This window comes from Parasteatoda tepidariorum, chromosome 2, assembly GCF_043381705.1.
Source record: "Parasteatoda tepidariorum isolate YZ-2023 chromosome 2, CAS_Ptep_4.0, whole genome shotgun sequence".
Classification (NCBI taxonomy): domain Eukaryota; kingdom Metazoa; phylum Arthropoda; class Arachnida; order Araneae; family Theridiidae; genus Parasteatoda; species Parasteatoda tepidariorum.
In genome coordinates, this window is record NC_092205.1 from 103,654,009 (window position 1) to 103,671,149 (window position 17,141).

Below are 17,141 nucleotides of genomic sequence, written 5' to 3' on the forward strand. Positions count from 1 at the left end.
ATATTTTATTGATCATATAACTCCCTAAAATTCCCTGTTCCTATAATATTTGAGATATTACACAATCATCAGCATACGATTTTAGTGAAAAATCCATTGACTTTTTGGAAGATCTATTCATAGCTGTGTATAATTGTTGTGCTTAACAAATTGTAAATGATAATTTATTAAAACTTGTTTAGTATGCTTTAAAATAATCGTTATTTATAGGTGCTGGAAATTCATCTATGCAGCTATCTTCAGTTGATGCATACTGGTAAATATTTCATTTATCATGAGGAATATATAATATTTATATTTCTTTATTAATATTCCATTTTAAAGTAAAAGAGAAAAATGTCGCTAAGAGAAAGTCAAATCTGAATTTCATACCGAAATTGTTTTGTGAATACTTTTTCTTCAGCTGTTTCACATACAATGTTATGAAGTTCATGACGTCACTTGCTTTAAATCCTCACCTGTATTGAGTCAATCAGAAAATTTGCAATTTAAGTCTTCTTAAATTCTATAAATATTGGATGTTTCATTTCTTATTAAATAGATCTTCTCGTCACTCACTTAGCAAAACTTGAAATTGTTTTCATTTATTTACCCAGAAAAAGGGTAAACGCCCAGTTACTCACTAAGTAGGTCACCTGACTCACATCTATACACTCACTGTATATCAACATGATTATAAGAGCCTTTAATATTCTAGAATCTAGCTTATATTATTGACATAAAATCTCCATGTATCATACAAGTTTTATGAAGTGATTAACAAAACAATTTTTTGCTTTAACTATGTTCAATTGTATGAATGCAAATTGAGTTTTTCATTAAAATGAAATATTTTTAGTGATTATTGTAATAAATAATTTTTAAATTTATTTTCTATTTTCCCTTCTAATATTTTAGGAATTTAGAGCCTAAAGTGGGTAGTAAAAATAAAAATTGTCTCATCGAACAATTAGAAGATGGAGAAATTGAAGAAGAACCTGAAGACGTGCAAAAACTTGGGGAACATTCTAAGGACTATCCCCATTTTAAGAAATACTCAAACGATAGTAGATTAAGAGAATGTTCAAAATACTCTGAATTCAATGAGTATTCTGAACATTCATTAGATCCTAGATATAAAGGACACTCAAAAGATCCTAGATTTAAAAAGCATTCAAAGGATCCCAGATTCAAGGAGCATGAAGATCTCAGATTGAAGGAACATTCTAGAGATCATAATATTAAGGAACATTCGAAAGATCATAGACATCAGAAACATTCAAAAGATTCAAGACTAAAAGAGCACATAACAGATCCAAGACTGAAAGATCCAAGGCTAAAAGAGCATTTAAAGGATCCAAGGGTAGAAGAATACTTGAAAGATCCCAGACTAAAAAAGCATTTGAAAGATCCAAGACAAAGAGAACATTTGAGTGTTCCAAAACAAATAGAGAATAGGCAAAATCCTAAACTAAAAGATCCTAATACAAAAGAGGAGTCAAAGAGTTTGAAAGAGCATTCAAAAGATTCCAGACTTAAAAAGGATTCAAAACATACACAGCAGCTAAAAGATTCCAAATTTGGAAAACAGTCAGAAGATACTAAACATGTAAAGCAGTTTGAAAGTTCAGATGTTGAGCTATTTGAACCGAAACATTATGAGCATTTAATAGATCCAAAACATTACGAACAACTAAAAGATCCAAGAGTTTATAAGCAGTTAAAGGATTTAATAAATGAGCAGTTGAAAAGTCCAAAATTTCAATTTAAAAATTGCAGTATTGACCATACTAAAGATGACCAAAAACATTCTTTAGATTTAAAACAGAAAGATCTAACGATAGAGCAGTCCAAAGATCCAAGGCTTGAAGAACATCGTGAAATTCCAAGAAGTACTGAGCTTTCTAATGATCACAGATTCAAATATCAGCCAAGCAGTCAAAGAGAGCATTTGCAAGATCTAAGATATAGTGATCCTTTATTTGAAGATAAATCAATTGAATTAATTATTAAAGGAAAATCAAGTGCATCTGAGGAAAAAGCAAAAGATTCAACACAATCAAAATCACTTTTTAAAACATCAGTGAATCTGTTTCTTGATAAACAATCATCAGATCCAAAGCTTGGGGAAGATGTTAAGATAACACTTGATAGGACTCAGATCACATTTCCAATTTCAAATGTGTTTGAAGACATGAATGAAAGTACATTAAAAATTCTCTCTTTAGAATCTCAAAATATAGCTTGCAAAAATGAAATCACAACGTCCACTTGTTCTGATCAGCTTCATACACATTCAGCAAATGAAAATGACCCCTCACGTAAACTAACCTCGATAGAAACAAATCATAGTTCTTTTCCTGGTAGTGATTCTAGATTTGAAAATGATCCACTGTGTATTGTTAAAAAAGAAAGCACTGAAGAAAATTATTCCGAAATAGATCCCTCAAAATTTGATTTAGTTCAGAGTAAGTCTGTAAGTGAACAATGTTCTTCTCTTGAAAATGATTATTCTACTCTAGAAAATGATCAAATTTATATTGTTGAGGAAGAAAGTGCAGATTATAACAAACCAGACGCTAATTCATTGACATTTAACTTAATGAAAAGCCGTTGCCATTCTGTAGGAGAAAACTCCGTTCATGAAAATGATCAAATGTATATTGTTGTGGAAGATAGTATCAGAACAGATAATATGAAACCAGAAACCCATCATTTCCCTAGTTTAGAAAAAGAAATGTTTGTTGTTGAGGATGTCAAAACAACAGTAACCAGTACAAAACTGAATGCTAATTTGTCCCATTACTGTTCTGCAAGTGATGAGAAAAGAAAAAGTGAGCCAGGATATAGACCAAAAAATATTAAAGCAGATTATTATAAAATGTCTCCCGGTAAATTAGATCGTGATTCATCCAAATTTAATCCCAGCCGAAATAAATCTTCTTTAAGTAAAGAGGAAGGAAAAACTGAAAATTTAGTATGTGGTGGTGCGGAACACAGGACATATCATTCTACGGAGGTTTCTAAAAAACTGGATTCAGAAAGAAATCCTCATTCTGGACCAAAATCTATGAATAAAGGGAAAGAAAAACACGTTTCAACCGAAGAAAGACTTGAAATATTTCATCCTGCATCAGATTTTACAAAACAGTATTCATCAAAATCTATTTCATATCAAAATAAATCTCAACATCATTCTAGAGAGAAAACTGCTGCTGCAGAGCGCTCAACTTCAGCCTCTACAAAGTTAAATGATGATACATCCAAATTTAGTGAAACCCATTGTAAATCTCATTCTGTATCTAGTTCCAAATGTGATAGTGAAGAAACTAAGCATTTTAAGAAAGAAGAAAAATCTCCTCATTGTGGATCAAGGAGTTCTGGTTTAGAAGTCAACCCATCTCGGGGGGATCGGCGAAGTGCTTCGAGAGAAGTGTATCAAAGACATACTCACGAAGAAAAATCTCCACATTGTGAATCAAGGAGTTCTAGTTTAGAAGTCAACCCATCTCGGGGGGATCGGAGAAGTGCTTTGAGAGAAGTGTATCAAAGACATACTCACGAAGAAAAATCTCCACATTGTGAATTAAGGAGTTCTAGTTTAGAAGTCAACTCATCTCGGAGAGATCGAAGAAGTGCTTCAAGAGAAGTGTTTCAAAGACATACTCGAGAAGAAAAATCACTTCATCACGAATCAAGAAGTGCTAAAAGAGACAGGAGTTCTAGTTTTGAAGTTAACCCATCTCGGAGGGATCGAAGAAGTGCTTCAAGGCACTCTAAAGGTAAAAGTCCTTGTAGGTCAAGATCTAAAAACCATTATAGTGGAAAATCATTATCTGGAACAATAAGAAGTGACTCTAAAGAAAGGTCAAGATCCCGCAGTCTTTTAAAAGGGGAATCCCCACGTCTTCTGTCTGATGCGAGATCAAATGAAGTTCATCAGAATGCAGGCAATAATGGAATGATGGATGATGCTCGTCATAAAAGTGTAGAAAAAGATCGAGATCTGAGAAGTTCCTCTGTTTGTAGCAAAAGAAGCAGTTTTGTGTCTCATCATCAGAGGTATGCGAATTTTATAAATTATTGTTTATTAAAGTTTTATGCAAATTTCTCTTGGAGTGAAAGCCTGCTCTTAAATTTTAATTTAATGAACAATTTTTTTTTTAGTAATTTCATTGTTTTTAGAAGTGTTCATAATATTTGATCCTGGAAACTATCTTCTGCATCTTCATAAATTGTCTGTAAGCCTTATCACACTGTTGCTAAAAATAGAAAAAATTGCTTTTTTTTAATGGCTTTTGATTTATTTACATTATAAAGTTAAATTTATGGTAGTCATAGTCAAAAGCATAGATATAGAAAGTAAGTTACTTATTTAAAGAAATATTAAAGAACTATCCTGGCGACTATATTTTCCAGATTACGGCTTTTGAAGGTCCTCGTGGCAGAATTGTGGTGACATTGTCACAGAATGTTAGAGTTTTTGCAGAAAGATTTTTCATTTTGAAAGGGAAAAAATTGTGTTGCGACTCTTATTCACACAATTTAAATATCGTATACTGTGATTCTTATTTACAAGATTTAAAAATCCAATATAATCCACCTGTATTTACACGTTTTTAAAACATTATGTAGCGATTAGTATTCACGCGAGTTTAGAATCAAATGTCGTGATTCCATCCAATAAAGAGTTCAGAGATTTAAAAGCCGCATATTGGGATTCATATTCTCTCAATTTGAATTCAAATATTGCAATACTTACTCATATGATTTTAAAATCGTGCAAGTGATTCATATTCATACACTTTTAAAATTAAGCATCGGGATTTATCACATGGTTTAATATATATATATATATAGACACACAGGGCAGGAGATAGCCCCCCCCCCTCTCATGAGATGCTTCCGCTGTCACTGTGTTTAATGATAGCTGATTAATTATGATTTATGACTTAATAATTACTTCCACGCATTAACCGTTTCATTTTATTCACTTGTGATTCCATCAAAATAAAATTTATGGTTAGGTTGTACTTCTTTGTCAAGTTGCAGGAACAACCTTTTGATAAAATGATTCAATATTTCTCTCTGACTCAATATTAGTGGCTTAAGCTTAAATATTCTACTTAATAAAGGCTGTCCTTTCTTTTTTCCCAACTGATTTTGGATTTCATGGGGGTAGCTTCAATGTAAAAAAATAAGATCTCAATAGTTCACTCAGAAGGACGGTTACATGCATTATGAATGAGTAGATCATTAGAACAAGATTTTTGGCCCTGTATAGAAGCTGTAGTGTATCTACCACTGCAAATATATAATTCTAATTCACTGGTATATAATTCTATGAGGGGGTATCTTTTGGATGTAGTGGGTCTGCCACTACAAATATATAATTCCAATTCACTAGTATATAAGACTTGACTCGATTCTATGGTGGGGATACCTTTTCATAGATGATAGTTGACATTGCTGATAACGAAACTTCCCACATGGGTGACCCGAACGTGATGTGAACATGCCTGCCTCGACAGAAACTCCCACTTCGATTGAAACACGCCTACTTTGATGGATGATCCACATTGAAAAGTTGACTTGTGACATTATCCACCTCCTCGCTCTGTTCCTTCTGAGACTATTACACACAGCATTTGCTCTCGACTGCTAAAGGCAGCGGAGAAGCGACATGACCTTAAACTTAATTCAGATCTCAAGGTCAGCACTCAAAAAGTACGGTGATCTTAATGCAGCCCTCAGGGCTTCTCACAAAACAGCAATGAATCAACTAGTGGTATCCATTCAATGAATTCTATCACAGATAAAATTCTGATGGGGGTGTACTGTACAGGCTGGCCACCCACCTGGAATTTTCAGGGAATTTTTTTTTATACTGGAAAAATCAGGGAAATTTGGATAAAAACCTGGAAAAATCAGTGAATTTTAAAGAAAAGCTAGAAATTTTTTCTTCGATGTTTTTTCAATTTCACTAATTTAAATTATTTACTAATTTCCTTAATTTAAATTATTTCATCCATTATATCCACTTTTTTTATACCAAACAGTTGAAATATCATCAACTTAACGATACTTTGCTTGTATCAAAATTTGCTCCCTTATAACCCTGTTGAACTAGAATGCCACATAAAATTCTCCCATGGTTGCTAAACGAATGTAGAAACCTTTGACCTCTATGGAGACTGTGGGACTGCAAAGATTGTGGTGGATGTGGAAGAAGGGGTTAGGATATTTGCTTCTGTTTTTAATTTCTGTTCGTGGGCTGAATCCATTTATAGTTCAAGTTTGTTCCGATGCTTTAGTGGTAAATTTTTTCTATTTTGACAAAATGATTCTAAATGTTTTTGTATTTTTAACTTTATAAAATTCTCCAAAAATGTGTCGGTTCTAATTTAATAATAATAGATTTTATATCACACTCTTTTTCTGAAAGCTTTTGTACTCCCATTCAAAGAAATCTGTAAATTATTTTTTCTCAGCAAACCAACCAATCACACATTTTTTTTTACAATCACTAACAGCAATGTTTGTCAACAAATTGTTGCATTAATACTATTTTTCTCTATTTTACCTTTTATAACATATTTTAAATTAAAAAAAAGTTTTTTTAAGAACTAACTATATATTAATATTTAATTTTACTGTTTTGTTGGTAAATATTTGATTTCTGATTCAAAATTAGAATTGTATAGTTATCACAATATGGAAAGTTTGTAAATGTTGCTTGCATTCCAGAGATCATATTTCCAAAACTATTCCTATTACCCTAAAAAGCTGACAAAGGCTAAGGAATGTATAGGAAACATATTATATGATGTATAAACATGAAATATAATTTTTTTTTATTCATATGTGCTTAGTAGGAAGAAGGAAAATGAAACCTGGTGTTTTAGTTTTGCACTGTACAAGATTCTAGTTGTTAAAACAAAAACAATTAACCATGCTAACCTAAAAACCCAGGTGTTTAGTTAGGAATTCTTTAAATATTTTAATTTCAAATAAGAAAAGAAAAAAACAAATAAGTATAAAATTTAAAGAATTGTATACTCTATAGGAAAAAAATAGATAAACCAAAAAATTAGGCAATTTTGCATTTGTGACATTTATTTTTGTATACTGAATCTCCTAAAATAATAATGCTAATTCAAAACAACATTATTTAAAAATTTGACTTGAGATATTGGTTTAATAAAATATGATATTAATGAATATTTCAGAATGGATTAATAATAGAAATATATTTGGATGGAATATGGAATATTTAAAAAACAAAGCAAAAGTTTATTTTAAAGAAATCAATCGTCAAAAAGTAACGAAAACTTTATCCCACAAAAGTCATTGTACATTGTTTTTTATTAAATTTTACAGAAACTTTTACAACACTCAATTGTGAATTTATGAATTTTTCCACAAATTTTGTAATTTTAATCTTTGATATGAAGTCCTCCTTTAAAGCATTTTATCATATATTACAGTGTAATAGCACACAATAAACTAATTTAACAATATTCATTACTGATTTATCTCTTACGGTGGCAAATAATCAACTTTAAAATTTGGTCTATTGTTTTATTACGACCACGAACCGTTTTTAAATGATAAAATAAAATATTACGGAATTAGCAAACAAAAGTTAAAATATAATTTTGCTATCATAAGTTTGGTACTAAATTACAAATAAATAAATGATAAATAATTAAATAAAAAAAATTAAAGCAATTGACGATAATTTTAATTCTAAAATCCGAAAAAATTTAAGTGTATGATGACTTTTGTGGGGTAAAATTTTTATTCCTATCTTAACAATTATTGCTATCTTAACAATGAACTTTTGCTTTGATTTACTAAATATTGAACTAAAATATTACATGCAGTTTTGCTAAGAATAGATTATACATCAAATACCCATTTTGAAATATTCATTTTAATTAATGAATTTTTATTGCCTATTTCAATAAAAGTTATAAAAAGTGAACAAACACTTTTGGGAACCACTGTAACTATAAAAATTTATTGATATATAATCACCTGGAACAGTTTTCCTTTGCTTAATGAAAATATACTAAACAATACTTATCCAAGGTTTTACTGGTTATTCTGTTTTTGCCATTTGATAGGTACACTTTGAGCAAAAACTACCTAAAATAACACATTAAAAACATTTTTATTCAATAAAAGCAATATATTCTACAAGCTAAATCTATTATTTATATCCAAGGTTTAAATATGTATCAATTTCTTGCATTTCTAGAAAAATTATAATAGAATTAGTTTTAAGTTATCTGGAATCCATATTTATTGTCCTAACATTATGCTTTTGTTGAATAAGGTCTAGAAAAGATAGGCGTGAAATCCAAGAAGATCAACCTGCTCTCAGTACTAGACCTAGTAAAAACATCACATCTTCTCCTTCTGGAATGTTTTATGCACAAAACAAGGTAATTTTGTTCAAATATTTTTTAGTAAAAAATTTTAAATTATCACATAAACAGGGTTGCCGCCGGAGACTAAAAGGCAACTATTTTTGCCTGAAAAGGCTAAAAAAGCAACTATTTGCAGGAAAAGAAGAATATTGGGAGACTTTTCTAAACTCCCAGCAATGTTTTTTTTTTTTTTTTTTTGAAAATCTGCACCCCACAAGATAGTTTCCGAACACACTGAACTTTTTTCTTCTTAAAATATAAAAAATGTGGAAAATTTTGAATTGCAAATTTTGTTTTTCAATGATTATTGCTACAAAATTCCGCATGAAGTAAAAAAAAAATTTAAATTTTTTTTATTTTATTAGGATATTACAATGCATGAATTTCAAATTTGAGTAATCACTTTTCATATATATATATATATATATAAACATTTACGTTTCTATAAAAATTATCATATTTACCACCAACTTGACTGAATGGATCATGGTATATGACAATTAAGTCATTAACAAAATTATAGTCATATTTCTGATGATTTTTTTTTTCTTATTTAGGCAACTATTTTCCTAGTTTTTGGCTACTATTTTCATGTTTTAGGCTACTAAAAGCATCTATTTTGTTCATTTTTTTCTGTGGCAACTCTACATAAAGAGACTACAACTGGGAAGGTAGTCTTGCATATATGTTTAAGATTAATTACAAGAATTGGGAACTTTAGAATTTCAGTTGGTACAATTTATTGTAAAATTTCTGCGGCACTGGTGACAAGAGTATGAGGAATATTTTAAAAGCAATTTTTAAAAAGAGCTCCTTAATTTCATTTAGAAATCAAACTGGATTTGATGTTTATTCAATGTCTGTACCAGTGATAGGATTTTTGTGAACCCTTTTAGTGTATACATTTTTATTTCTGCTGATAAGGATTCCAAAAATATTTTTTAAGGGCAGTCATAATGTCTTTATGTATTTTGATGAGGATTTTAAAAATATTTATTAAGGGTGGCCGTTATAGAACGCCTTGCATTTTAACCAGGGTTGCAGAGCTGTAGTCATTGAGTTGCAATCAGAGTTAGTTTGGGTAAAAGGAGCTGAAGTCACTGAAAACGCATTGACTCCGAGTTTTTTGTTGGACAGTTTGAAATGAAATGAAAGTAAATTGAGAAAAAAAACAAATAACTTATGACAAATTGAGTTATTATTTTTATTTATGGGCTATATACATTAATAGATATAAAGCTATTTTCTATTTCATTGCTTTACACAGTTTGCCAAAAGTGTGTCCAGCAATATTTTACATAATTAGAGTTTAATTTATATTGCATCCTTTTAGAATAAACTATTTAAAAATGTTTTAGACAGAAATTTCTTCTTAATCTTGCTGCCCCTTTCACAGTTATAAAAGAAATGTTTTTAGAAATTCTTGCATATTTATCTTAAGAATATTTTGCTTTATTACAGGATTCCAATGAAGTTGTAGCGACTAATGCCTTGTTAGCACTGCACGAAAGATTCAAATTTGAGTTAGTGGATCGTGCTGCTCGTGCCAGAGCTCTGAAACCAAAATATGAACCTCCTGTTCGTAAGGTGAAACTTCGAAAAATGAAAATAAAAGGTAAATTTTTAGGTGTTGGGAATGTTGGTCTTTTCTGGCTTTAATACTGGTGAAGTAAATAAAAAAAAAGTAACAAGTAAAAAACTTTTTTAGAATAAACAGACGTCATTTATGCGCAATTCTAAGCAAAACTTTTTTTAATGATTAAGCAAAATTTTTTTAATGATTTAAAACGAGATTAAACGTGTTAAAAGAGATTTAATGATTAAAAAAATTAATATTTGTTTACAGGTCCACCTAAGAGTAGTACAGCCTATTCTGTATAGGTGATACAGGAGTAAGTATGCATAATAAATAAAAAAAAAATCCCTTTAAATGAGAAGTAGAAAAAATATTCTGTACAACAAAATATTTTTTAAGTATCAGTTATAATTTCTAAATCATTTAATAAAAAAATGCATTAACAATGATCATAGGTTAAAAGAGGAGTTTTCTTTTTCAAACTAATAAAAGAAAAAGCTGAACAAAACTGATATTAAAAACTGTCAAAAGTTAAAGCTATTGTGTATTGTATTCACTTAATAGTTTTGTAGGTTGCTCGTTTAGAAAAGGAGATAAACCTCATCCTTCCCTTTTTGTTTACATCCTTAGGAATTGTTTTTCTTTTAATAATCAGTAAAGGCTACAGAACCGGAAATGATTATGCTCTGGAAATAATCCGGATTTCAGGATTTTTTTCACTGACCGCGATCCGGCAGTTTCCGAAAATCCAAGGTCCAGAAGTTTCAAAAAATCGCCAGTCACATTTGCGTATAAAAATTCTTTTATATTTTATTTAAAAATATTAGAACTAGAATTTATGCTTGGCATCTCTTTCATTTGTAAAGATTTTTTCTGGTAGAATAATAAATGTGATTAAAGATAAAAATAAACTTATACATAATTATTTATTTAAATTATGCATATAATTTATTTAGAATTTCATGTTTTGAAACTATCAACGATTTAAATTTATAAAGACATAAATTTTTTGAAATGCGTCATTAATGATTTTACTCAAGAAATATTCAGGATTTTTTTGTTGGGCTCACCATCACCCATGTAGAACAAACCACAGGAATTTTTCATGAGTTTTTATCAACATAGATTTTTTATTTGTTTTGTTCATCAATGTTAATCATTTGATTATTTGTGATTTCCTCACATTATCTAATTATCATGCGCAGTGCGTCTGAATAATTTTGGATCAGATCTTCACGTTCTGGGACTCATTCGAAGGGGGGACCTCAAATATGCTAATTATTTAGCGCAGAGGATATTTTAAGTTGAAAATTCAGGCTTCTCCGAATAAACACCTTTTATTCAACAGATTCTGACCCCCAAAATATAAGGAGTAGTCTTACTCTGGTAAATAAGTTTCCCATAGTTTGGTTTAGAGAGCGTTGGACCTCTTGATGTTAATTTTACTTTTTATGTATTTCATCCTATTTCTGGAATTTTTTAAGCAAATAAAAAAGGTTTACACCCAATTATAAAATTCATTTATCTAAAGATAATTCCTTAGAAGAAGTTAATGTCAGTAAATATGTACTATTTTTTATTATTTTATAACAGTCGCCGAAAATTCTCGTCGTAAAGCAGTTGTTTGATGAATTCGAGATATATGGCGAAATAAACCAAAAAGTAAAATTTACGTTAAGGGATCCACACTTTGGGTAACTAATTAGCATATTTGAGATCACCTCTTGAAACCATTAAGAACGAATCCTAGAATGTGAAAATCCGATGATTAGATCAAAAGTTATTCAGGATGTTCCTTTTTTTTTTAGCGTGTTGTACATCTTGGTTATTTTAATTACTAATTAGTAGGCAAAGATTGCTCTACTGTCCTTCAAATTTTAAGATTTTATCTCTTCATGAAGAAAAATGCCCATATCATTATCTGGACAATTAATTTTTCCTCTTCTTTAGGGTTGCTCTCTTTTATTGAGAACCTATTCCTCCAGTTCTTACCATTTTCTGGTTCTCCAGGCTCTTTTATTTCTAGGCATTGGTTTTTCTTTTCTTTATCAACTGGTGCAGTTTTTGGCAGATTTCGGCTCACTAAAATCTTGACAGTATGGCTCTTATTTTTTCTGGGAGCTACATTTTGATAAAGAATTTATAATTAACAGAAACCGATAGCAAGAATAATAACAGGAGTAAAAAATAATAAAATGCTCACTGAAAGAAGAAAAAAAAGTTGTCAAGAAGGAATAGAGGAACTCAAGTTCAGCTGGGTAGAATTATTGCTCATCAACTAACGCATTATGTCTAAATTTAGGAAGTGAGGAGAAGAAACGATTCCTAAGGAAAGGTCTTCTGTTTTTACTTTATTATGGGAAGAATCCATAGGGTTATTTTTTGAAAGAAGATTATTTCAATGTGCCACAAGTAGGCAGAGTTTGACAAAGGCAGGGGCAGCTGCCCCGGGCCCCTCATCGATTATAAAGTTTATTTTAGGTTTTCTTCTTTAATGAACTTTTTTGGAACAAAATATCAGTACAGTGTAAAATCTATCAATTTTATGTTAGCTTCTTTGTTAATATATTGTAAGAATACAAAAAATCTATGTTTTGTAAATCCGTGGCTTTCTGGTTCCGAATTCAGCTAAATTTTCGCAGTTTCGATGGACACGTTTGGCCGATCAAAAGCCTGTAGTTTTACATATCATGATATGCAATATGTTTACAAAAATACAGGCTTCTGATTTGCTTAAGTGAGCCATCCTCATTGCGAAAATTTAGTTGAATTCCGCCTTTAGTCAGCAAAGAATCTAATTTTTTGCAGCTAAATGACAAAGTTAACAAGAGGAAAACTGTATTTGGCATGATGGACATAGAATTGTCAGAAAATTAATTAAATGGACAGAACGATATTTCGTCTGACCATTGGAGGGGAAGGAATTGCTATTTTAGGTTCTAGTCAATTCTCTTGTTACTTATGTATAATGAGGTGAAAAATTTAAATACCTGCATAAAGTTCAATTCCTCATTACTGTAGTAGTGCAATAGAGGGGGACCCCCAAAGAAGTTTTTCCCCCAGGCCCCAATTAGGCAAAGTCAGGTCCTTGCGGGCTGGAAAAAATTTATCTTTCTTCGTAAGAATACTATTTTGATCTAGCTGTTTTTCTTTTCATTGCAGAGCCAACAAACAATGGTAGCAGCTCAAGCAGTGAAGATCTGAGCTCAAGTGATGAAGAAGATACTACTTTCGAAGAATTGGAAAGAAAAAGAAAACATCCAGATAGATTACATCCTGAATTATGGTTTAATGATCCAAAAGAAGTAATTCACTGTTATTGTTTTATAGTATACTGTTTGTAATAATTCAAGCATACTCACCATTTATTTTAATTGAAGCATGGCTATCATTCATTTTAATTGAAGCATATCATTGTTCATTTTTTCTCACATGTATGTTGACTGTTCATGTTTATTCAAGATATGTCGAGTATAGTCCCGGTGCCTCCAACACAGCTGCGAGTAATTCAGATTAACAAACAAATGAGTTAAATATCATTGATGCAGGTTAATTTGGAATCAGCGTGCATAATAAATAATCCCTTTGAATGGTCTGAAGATAATGTGAAGTATAACAAAATATTTTTGTTGTTGTTGTTGCTAATTCCCATCTGGTCTGACGGGGTCAGACCAGATCAATGAATCCGTTGATATTAAGAAAATCCGAAACCAGAATGGGAGAGGAATGAATGTCATTCCAGTCCAGCCCTAAACAGTTCAAGATGTACTTAAGTGATGCCTGGTTTTGTTGGCATTTAGGGCAAAGAGGAAAGATCTTTTGATTTGCAGAAAATGTGAGACTTTTCAAGTGTCCACTGGCCAGTCGAGATAAGCAGCTGTTGGTTTGCCTGTCACCAGGAAGAGATAGAGAGAGTCCTGGTCTTTTTGCTTTATACAAAATATTTTTAAATGCATCAAATAACGTAATTTCTAAATTATTTTTTTGGGGGGAGGGGGGAGAGAATAGCCTAAAATACGTTAACAAAGCTGTCACCTGAAAAAAGTTTTATTTTTCAGCAAAAAAGAAGCAACAAAATTTTATAAAAGAAAGTTGTTCTTACCTGTTGGCACCGCGCCAAAAAATAAAGCTGTCTTGTTTTACTTAAGAAGATCAAATAATTAACAGCAAAAAACTATTTATGTGCTCAGCGGCGCCCCTAAAAACCTTGTGTTGGGAGGATGAGAGTTTGAGAGAAAAATGTTGGAGAATCTCACATTTTAGGGAAGTGATTATAAAAAATGATTCAACCATATTAGCTTCTATTATAAAAAAATAATGCAGCCATATTTAGCGGAAGAATTAACGCTGCGACTGATTACATAAATCTGTAAAACATTGTAATAAGAAAAATAAAATTAAAAATTTTAAGCTAAAAATTCATTAAAAAAAGATTAAGAAATTTATTACAGTTAACAATTTGAAGAAAAATGAATAATAACGAAACAACTAATAATAACTGATCACGAAGCGTGCACCAAAAAAATTCTCAAGAAGAATTAACGAAGTGGAAACATGCTTCACTTTCTCAATCTTTTGGGGTGGAATTTTAGTGGGCAGAATGGCCTCTCGTTCAATGGAAATAACACAATATGACTCAGCTTAGATAAAGAGAAGAAAATGTTTAAAAGAAGGATGTATCCCACCTCTTCCGTTTGTCATTTCTACTTTACCTGTTTAGGAAAAATCCATTGGTTATTTTTAAAGGGGTTGAGGGGAAAAAAGGGGAATACTTCCTTATCTGTTTGCTCCAATTACAATTGCCAAAATGCTAAATGAATTTCTAGATTGTGATCTTTCTTTAAGCTGGGGGTGGATACAAGATGCGTACCTTTTAAATTGGTCTCCTTATGCGATCTTTTATAATTATTATTATTTAAATTTTTTATTTTCTGGCAGTCCGCTGTCGAAAGTTTGCTAAGAATTGGCAATTGTTCTGCAGCTGATCGCTATACGGGCGAATATTTCGTCAGCTTCATTATTACTGTTTTTAATAGTCTTTCTCTCAGAAAATTATTTAATCTTAAAATAATTTTCCTTGATAAATATTTTTGCTACTAAAAATTATTTCGTCGGAAGCACCGCACGAGGAAGGAAAAAAAACTCTTTTGGATGGCACCGCAGCGCTTTTGCATAAAAATATGGTAATAGTAAACAGTTTTCTTTAACGGTAATAGCAAACAATTCTTTTTTTCACTTCTAATTTTGTTATGCATTAAGTTGGTGAGTTTATTTTTGTGATGTGGGACCAGAGAGATTCCATAAATACTTCTTGAGTTGTGAATAAAAGAGAATTTCATCATTTGAGCAATATTTTTGTTTTAGTTAAGAATCAGAAATTCTAACCTACAGTTCAAACTGGATCGTTTTTGGTACTAATTCAGGTGACTATCACAAATAAAAAGGGTCTAAACTGGACCCACGCAAACGAAAGGAGTCTGTTTGCAAACGCAAGCATGAAGCACATCCCTCACAAAAGTGCCAAAGTGAAGACAATTGAACCCTACAGAAGAGCGATTATGCAAAAGCGTGGTTTTCACATTGTTCTATTCTTCTTTTTCACAAATCTTTCAAACACAATGTGCTTCGGCGCACCTTCGTTCTGTAGCGCATGAAAGCGCCAATCATTTTACATGGTTGATTTTATGCTTGCGGATAGGCTTGTGCATATACTGACCTGGATTCTGTGGGAATTATTCTTGCTCTATCATGTGCAACTCTGCTGCATTTTGCAAGAGATTTTCAATTTCCGGCTTCATTTTCCTCCCTCTGGAATCGAACCAAAAAATCTCTCTATCTTTTTATGGTGGCTAATGTTATCAAGAAATGGATTTGTCAGAAACTAGTTATTTTTTCATGATCATGTTAAGTCTTTGAAAAGTATTTTACATTTTGTTAATGTATATAGTGCTTAAAAATATTTTTTGAGTGTTTGAAATGTACTTAAAAGGTGCTTATTTTTTGTTGAAAGATTTGGCTGTTACCTTAAAAGTTATAAATCATGTTGGCTCAGGGGATAGAGCGTTCGCCTTCCAATGAGGTGAACCGGGTTTCGATCCCGGTTATGGCTGGTCGATACGAATTTCACATCCGGCTTGCAACAACCACAATGCTGACATGAAGTATCCTGAGTGGTAGACGGATCATGGGTTAGAGTCCCCTTGCCTTCAGGCTAACTGTGGGAGGTTCTCGTGGTCTTCCTCTTTGTGTAATGCAAATGTGGGATAGTTCCATCAAAAAGTCCCCCACGAAGGCAAATTTCTCCCAAAACTTGATCCAGGAGTTCCCTTGTCTTCTGGTTTGGGTTCGAAATTACAAGGCTACGGAGTTGAACATTAGTAGTTGTAAATCCAAAATTTGGGTCGGCTGTTCAACGACGGTTATAAAATAAAATATAAAATAAAAGCATGTAATTTATTTCAGATGAATGATGGACCTCTTTGCCGGTGTAGTGCAAAAGCAAGCCGAGCTGGTATAAGGCATGGTATTTATGTCGTAGAGGAACCCATACCTCCATGTAATCCATACAGTAATAATACTGATAAATTGTGGCATTACAAAATAACAATGACGCCTCATACTAATTTCATGGCAAGTTTTTTTCTTATTTATCAATTCTTTAACATTTTGTAAGCAACTCACTTCTTGCTCACACTATTATATATACTGATTCTAAAAATGTTTTATTTTGTTCTTATTAAATTTGAAATTTTTATTATTTGAAATGAGTCATATATTAGGGTTCAAAAGCTGTTGATGTGCACATTACATTTGCAGACGTCTGTCCAGGGCAAATTTACTACCGTTTAGCGGTACCTCCACAAATTCAGCTTTAGAAAAAACGGTAGTTTCACAAAATACTTTATAAAAAGCAAGTTCTAAGATTCGCTGCCTCTTAAAATTTTGTTTTTGAATCCCCATAAAAAATTATAAATCCCAGAGTTTTTTAAATTGAAACAATGAGGTTCGCTCTCTATAAACTATACTGGAAGTCAAAATTCGAACATCATTTTAAACATTCATTATCCTTAACATTATTGTAAATTTATTCTAACAGACCTTTATTTTTTTTTTATAAAAATATCTATTCCTTAGGAAACTTTTTTCTGCAT

At 31.4% G+C, this 17,141-nt stretch overlaps 1 protein-coding gene across 2 annotated transcripts in view; it reads left to right on the forward strand.

Annotated features, from left to right (window-relative positions):
• The first annotated feature begins 214 nt into the window (after positions 1–214).
• Positions 215–17,141, forward strand: part of LOC107452578 (ribonuclease 3 drosha) — a 62,610-nt gene continuing 45,683 nt past the window's right edge. For both annotated transcript variants that reach the window (XM_071178088.1, XM_071178089.1), the window contains exons 1-6: positions 215–256; positions 898–4,041; positions 8,321–8,429; positions 9,876–10,029; positions 13,153–13,295; positions 16,453–16,620. In XM_071178088.1, coding sequence (XP_071034189.1) covers positions 228–256; positions 898–4,041; positions 8,321–8,429; positions 9,876–10,029; positions 13,153–13,295; positions 16,453–16,620 — 3,747 coding nt within the window. In that variant the 5' untranslated portion in view covers positions 215–227. The remainder of the gene's footprint in view (positions 257–897; positions 4,042–8,320; positions 8,430–9,875; positions 10,030–13,152; positions 13,296–16,452; positions 16,621–17,141) is intronic.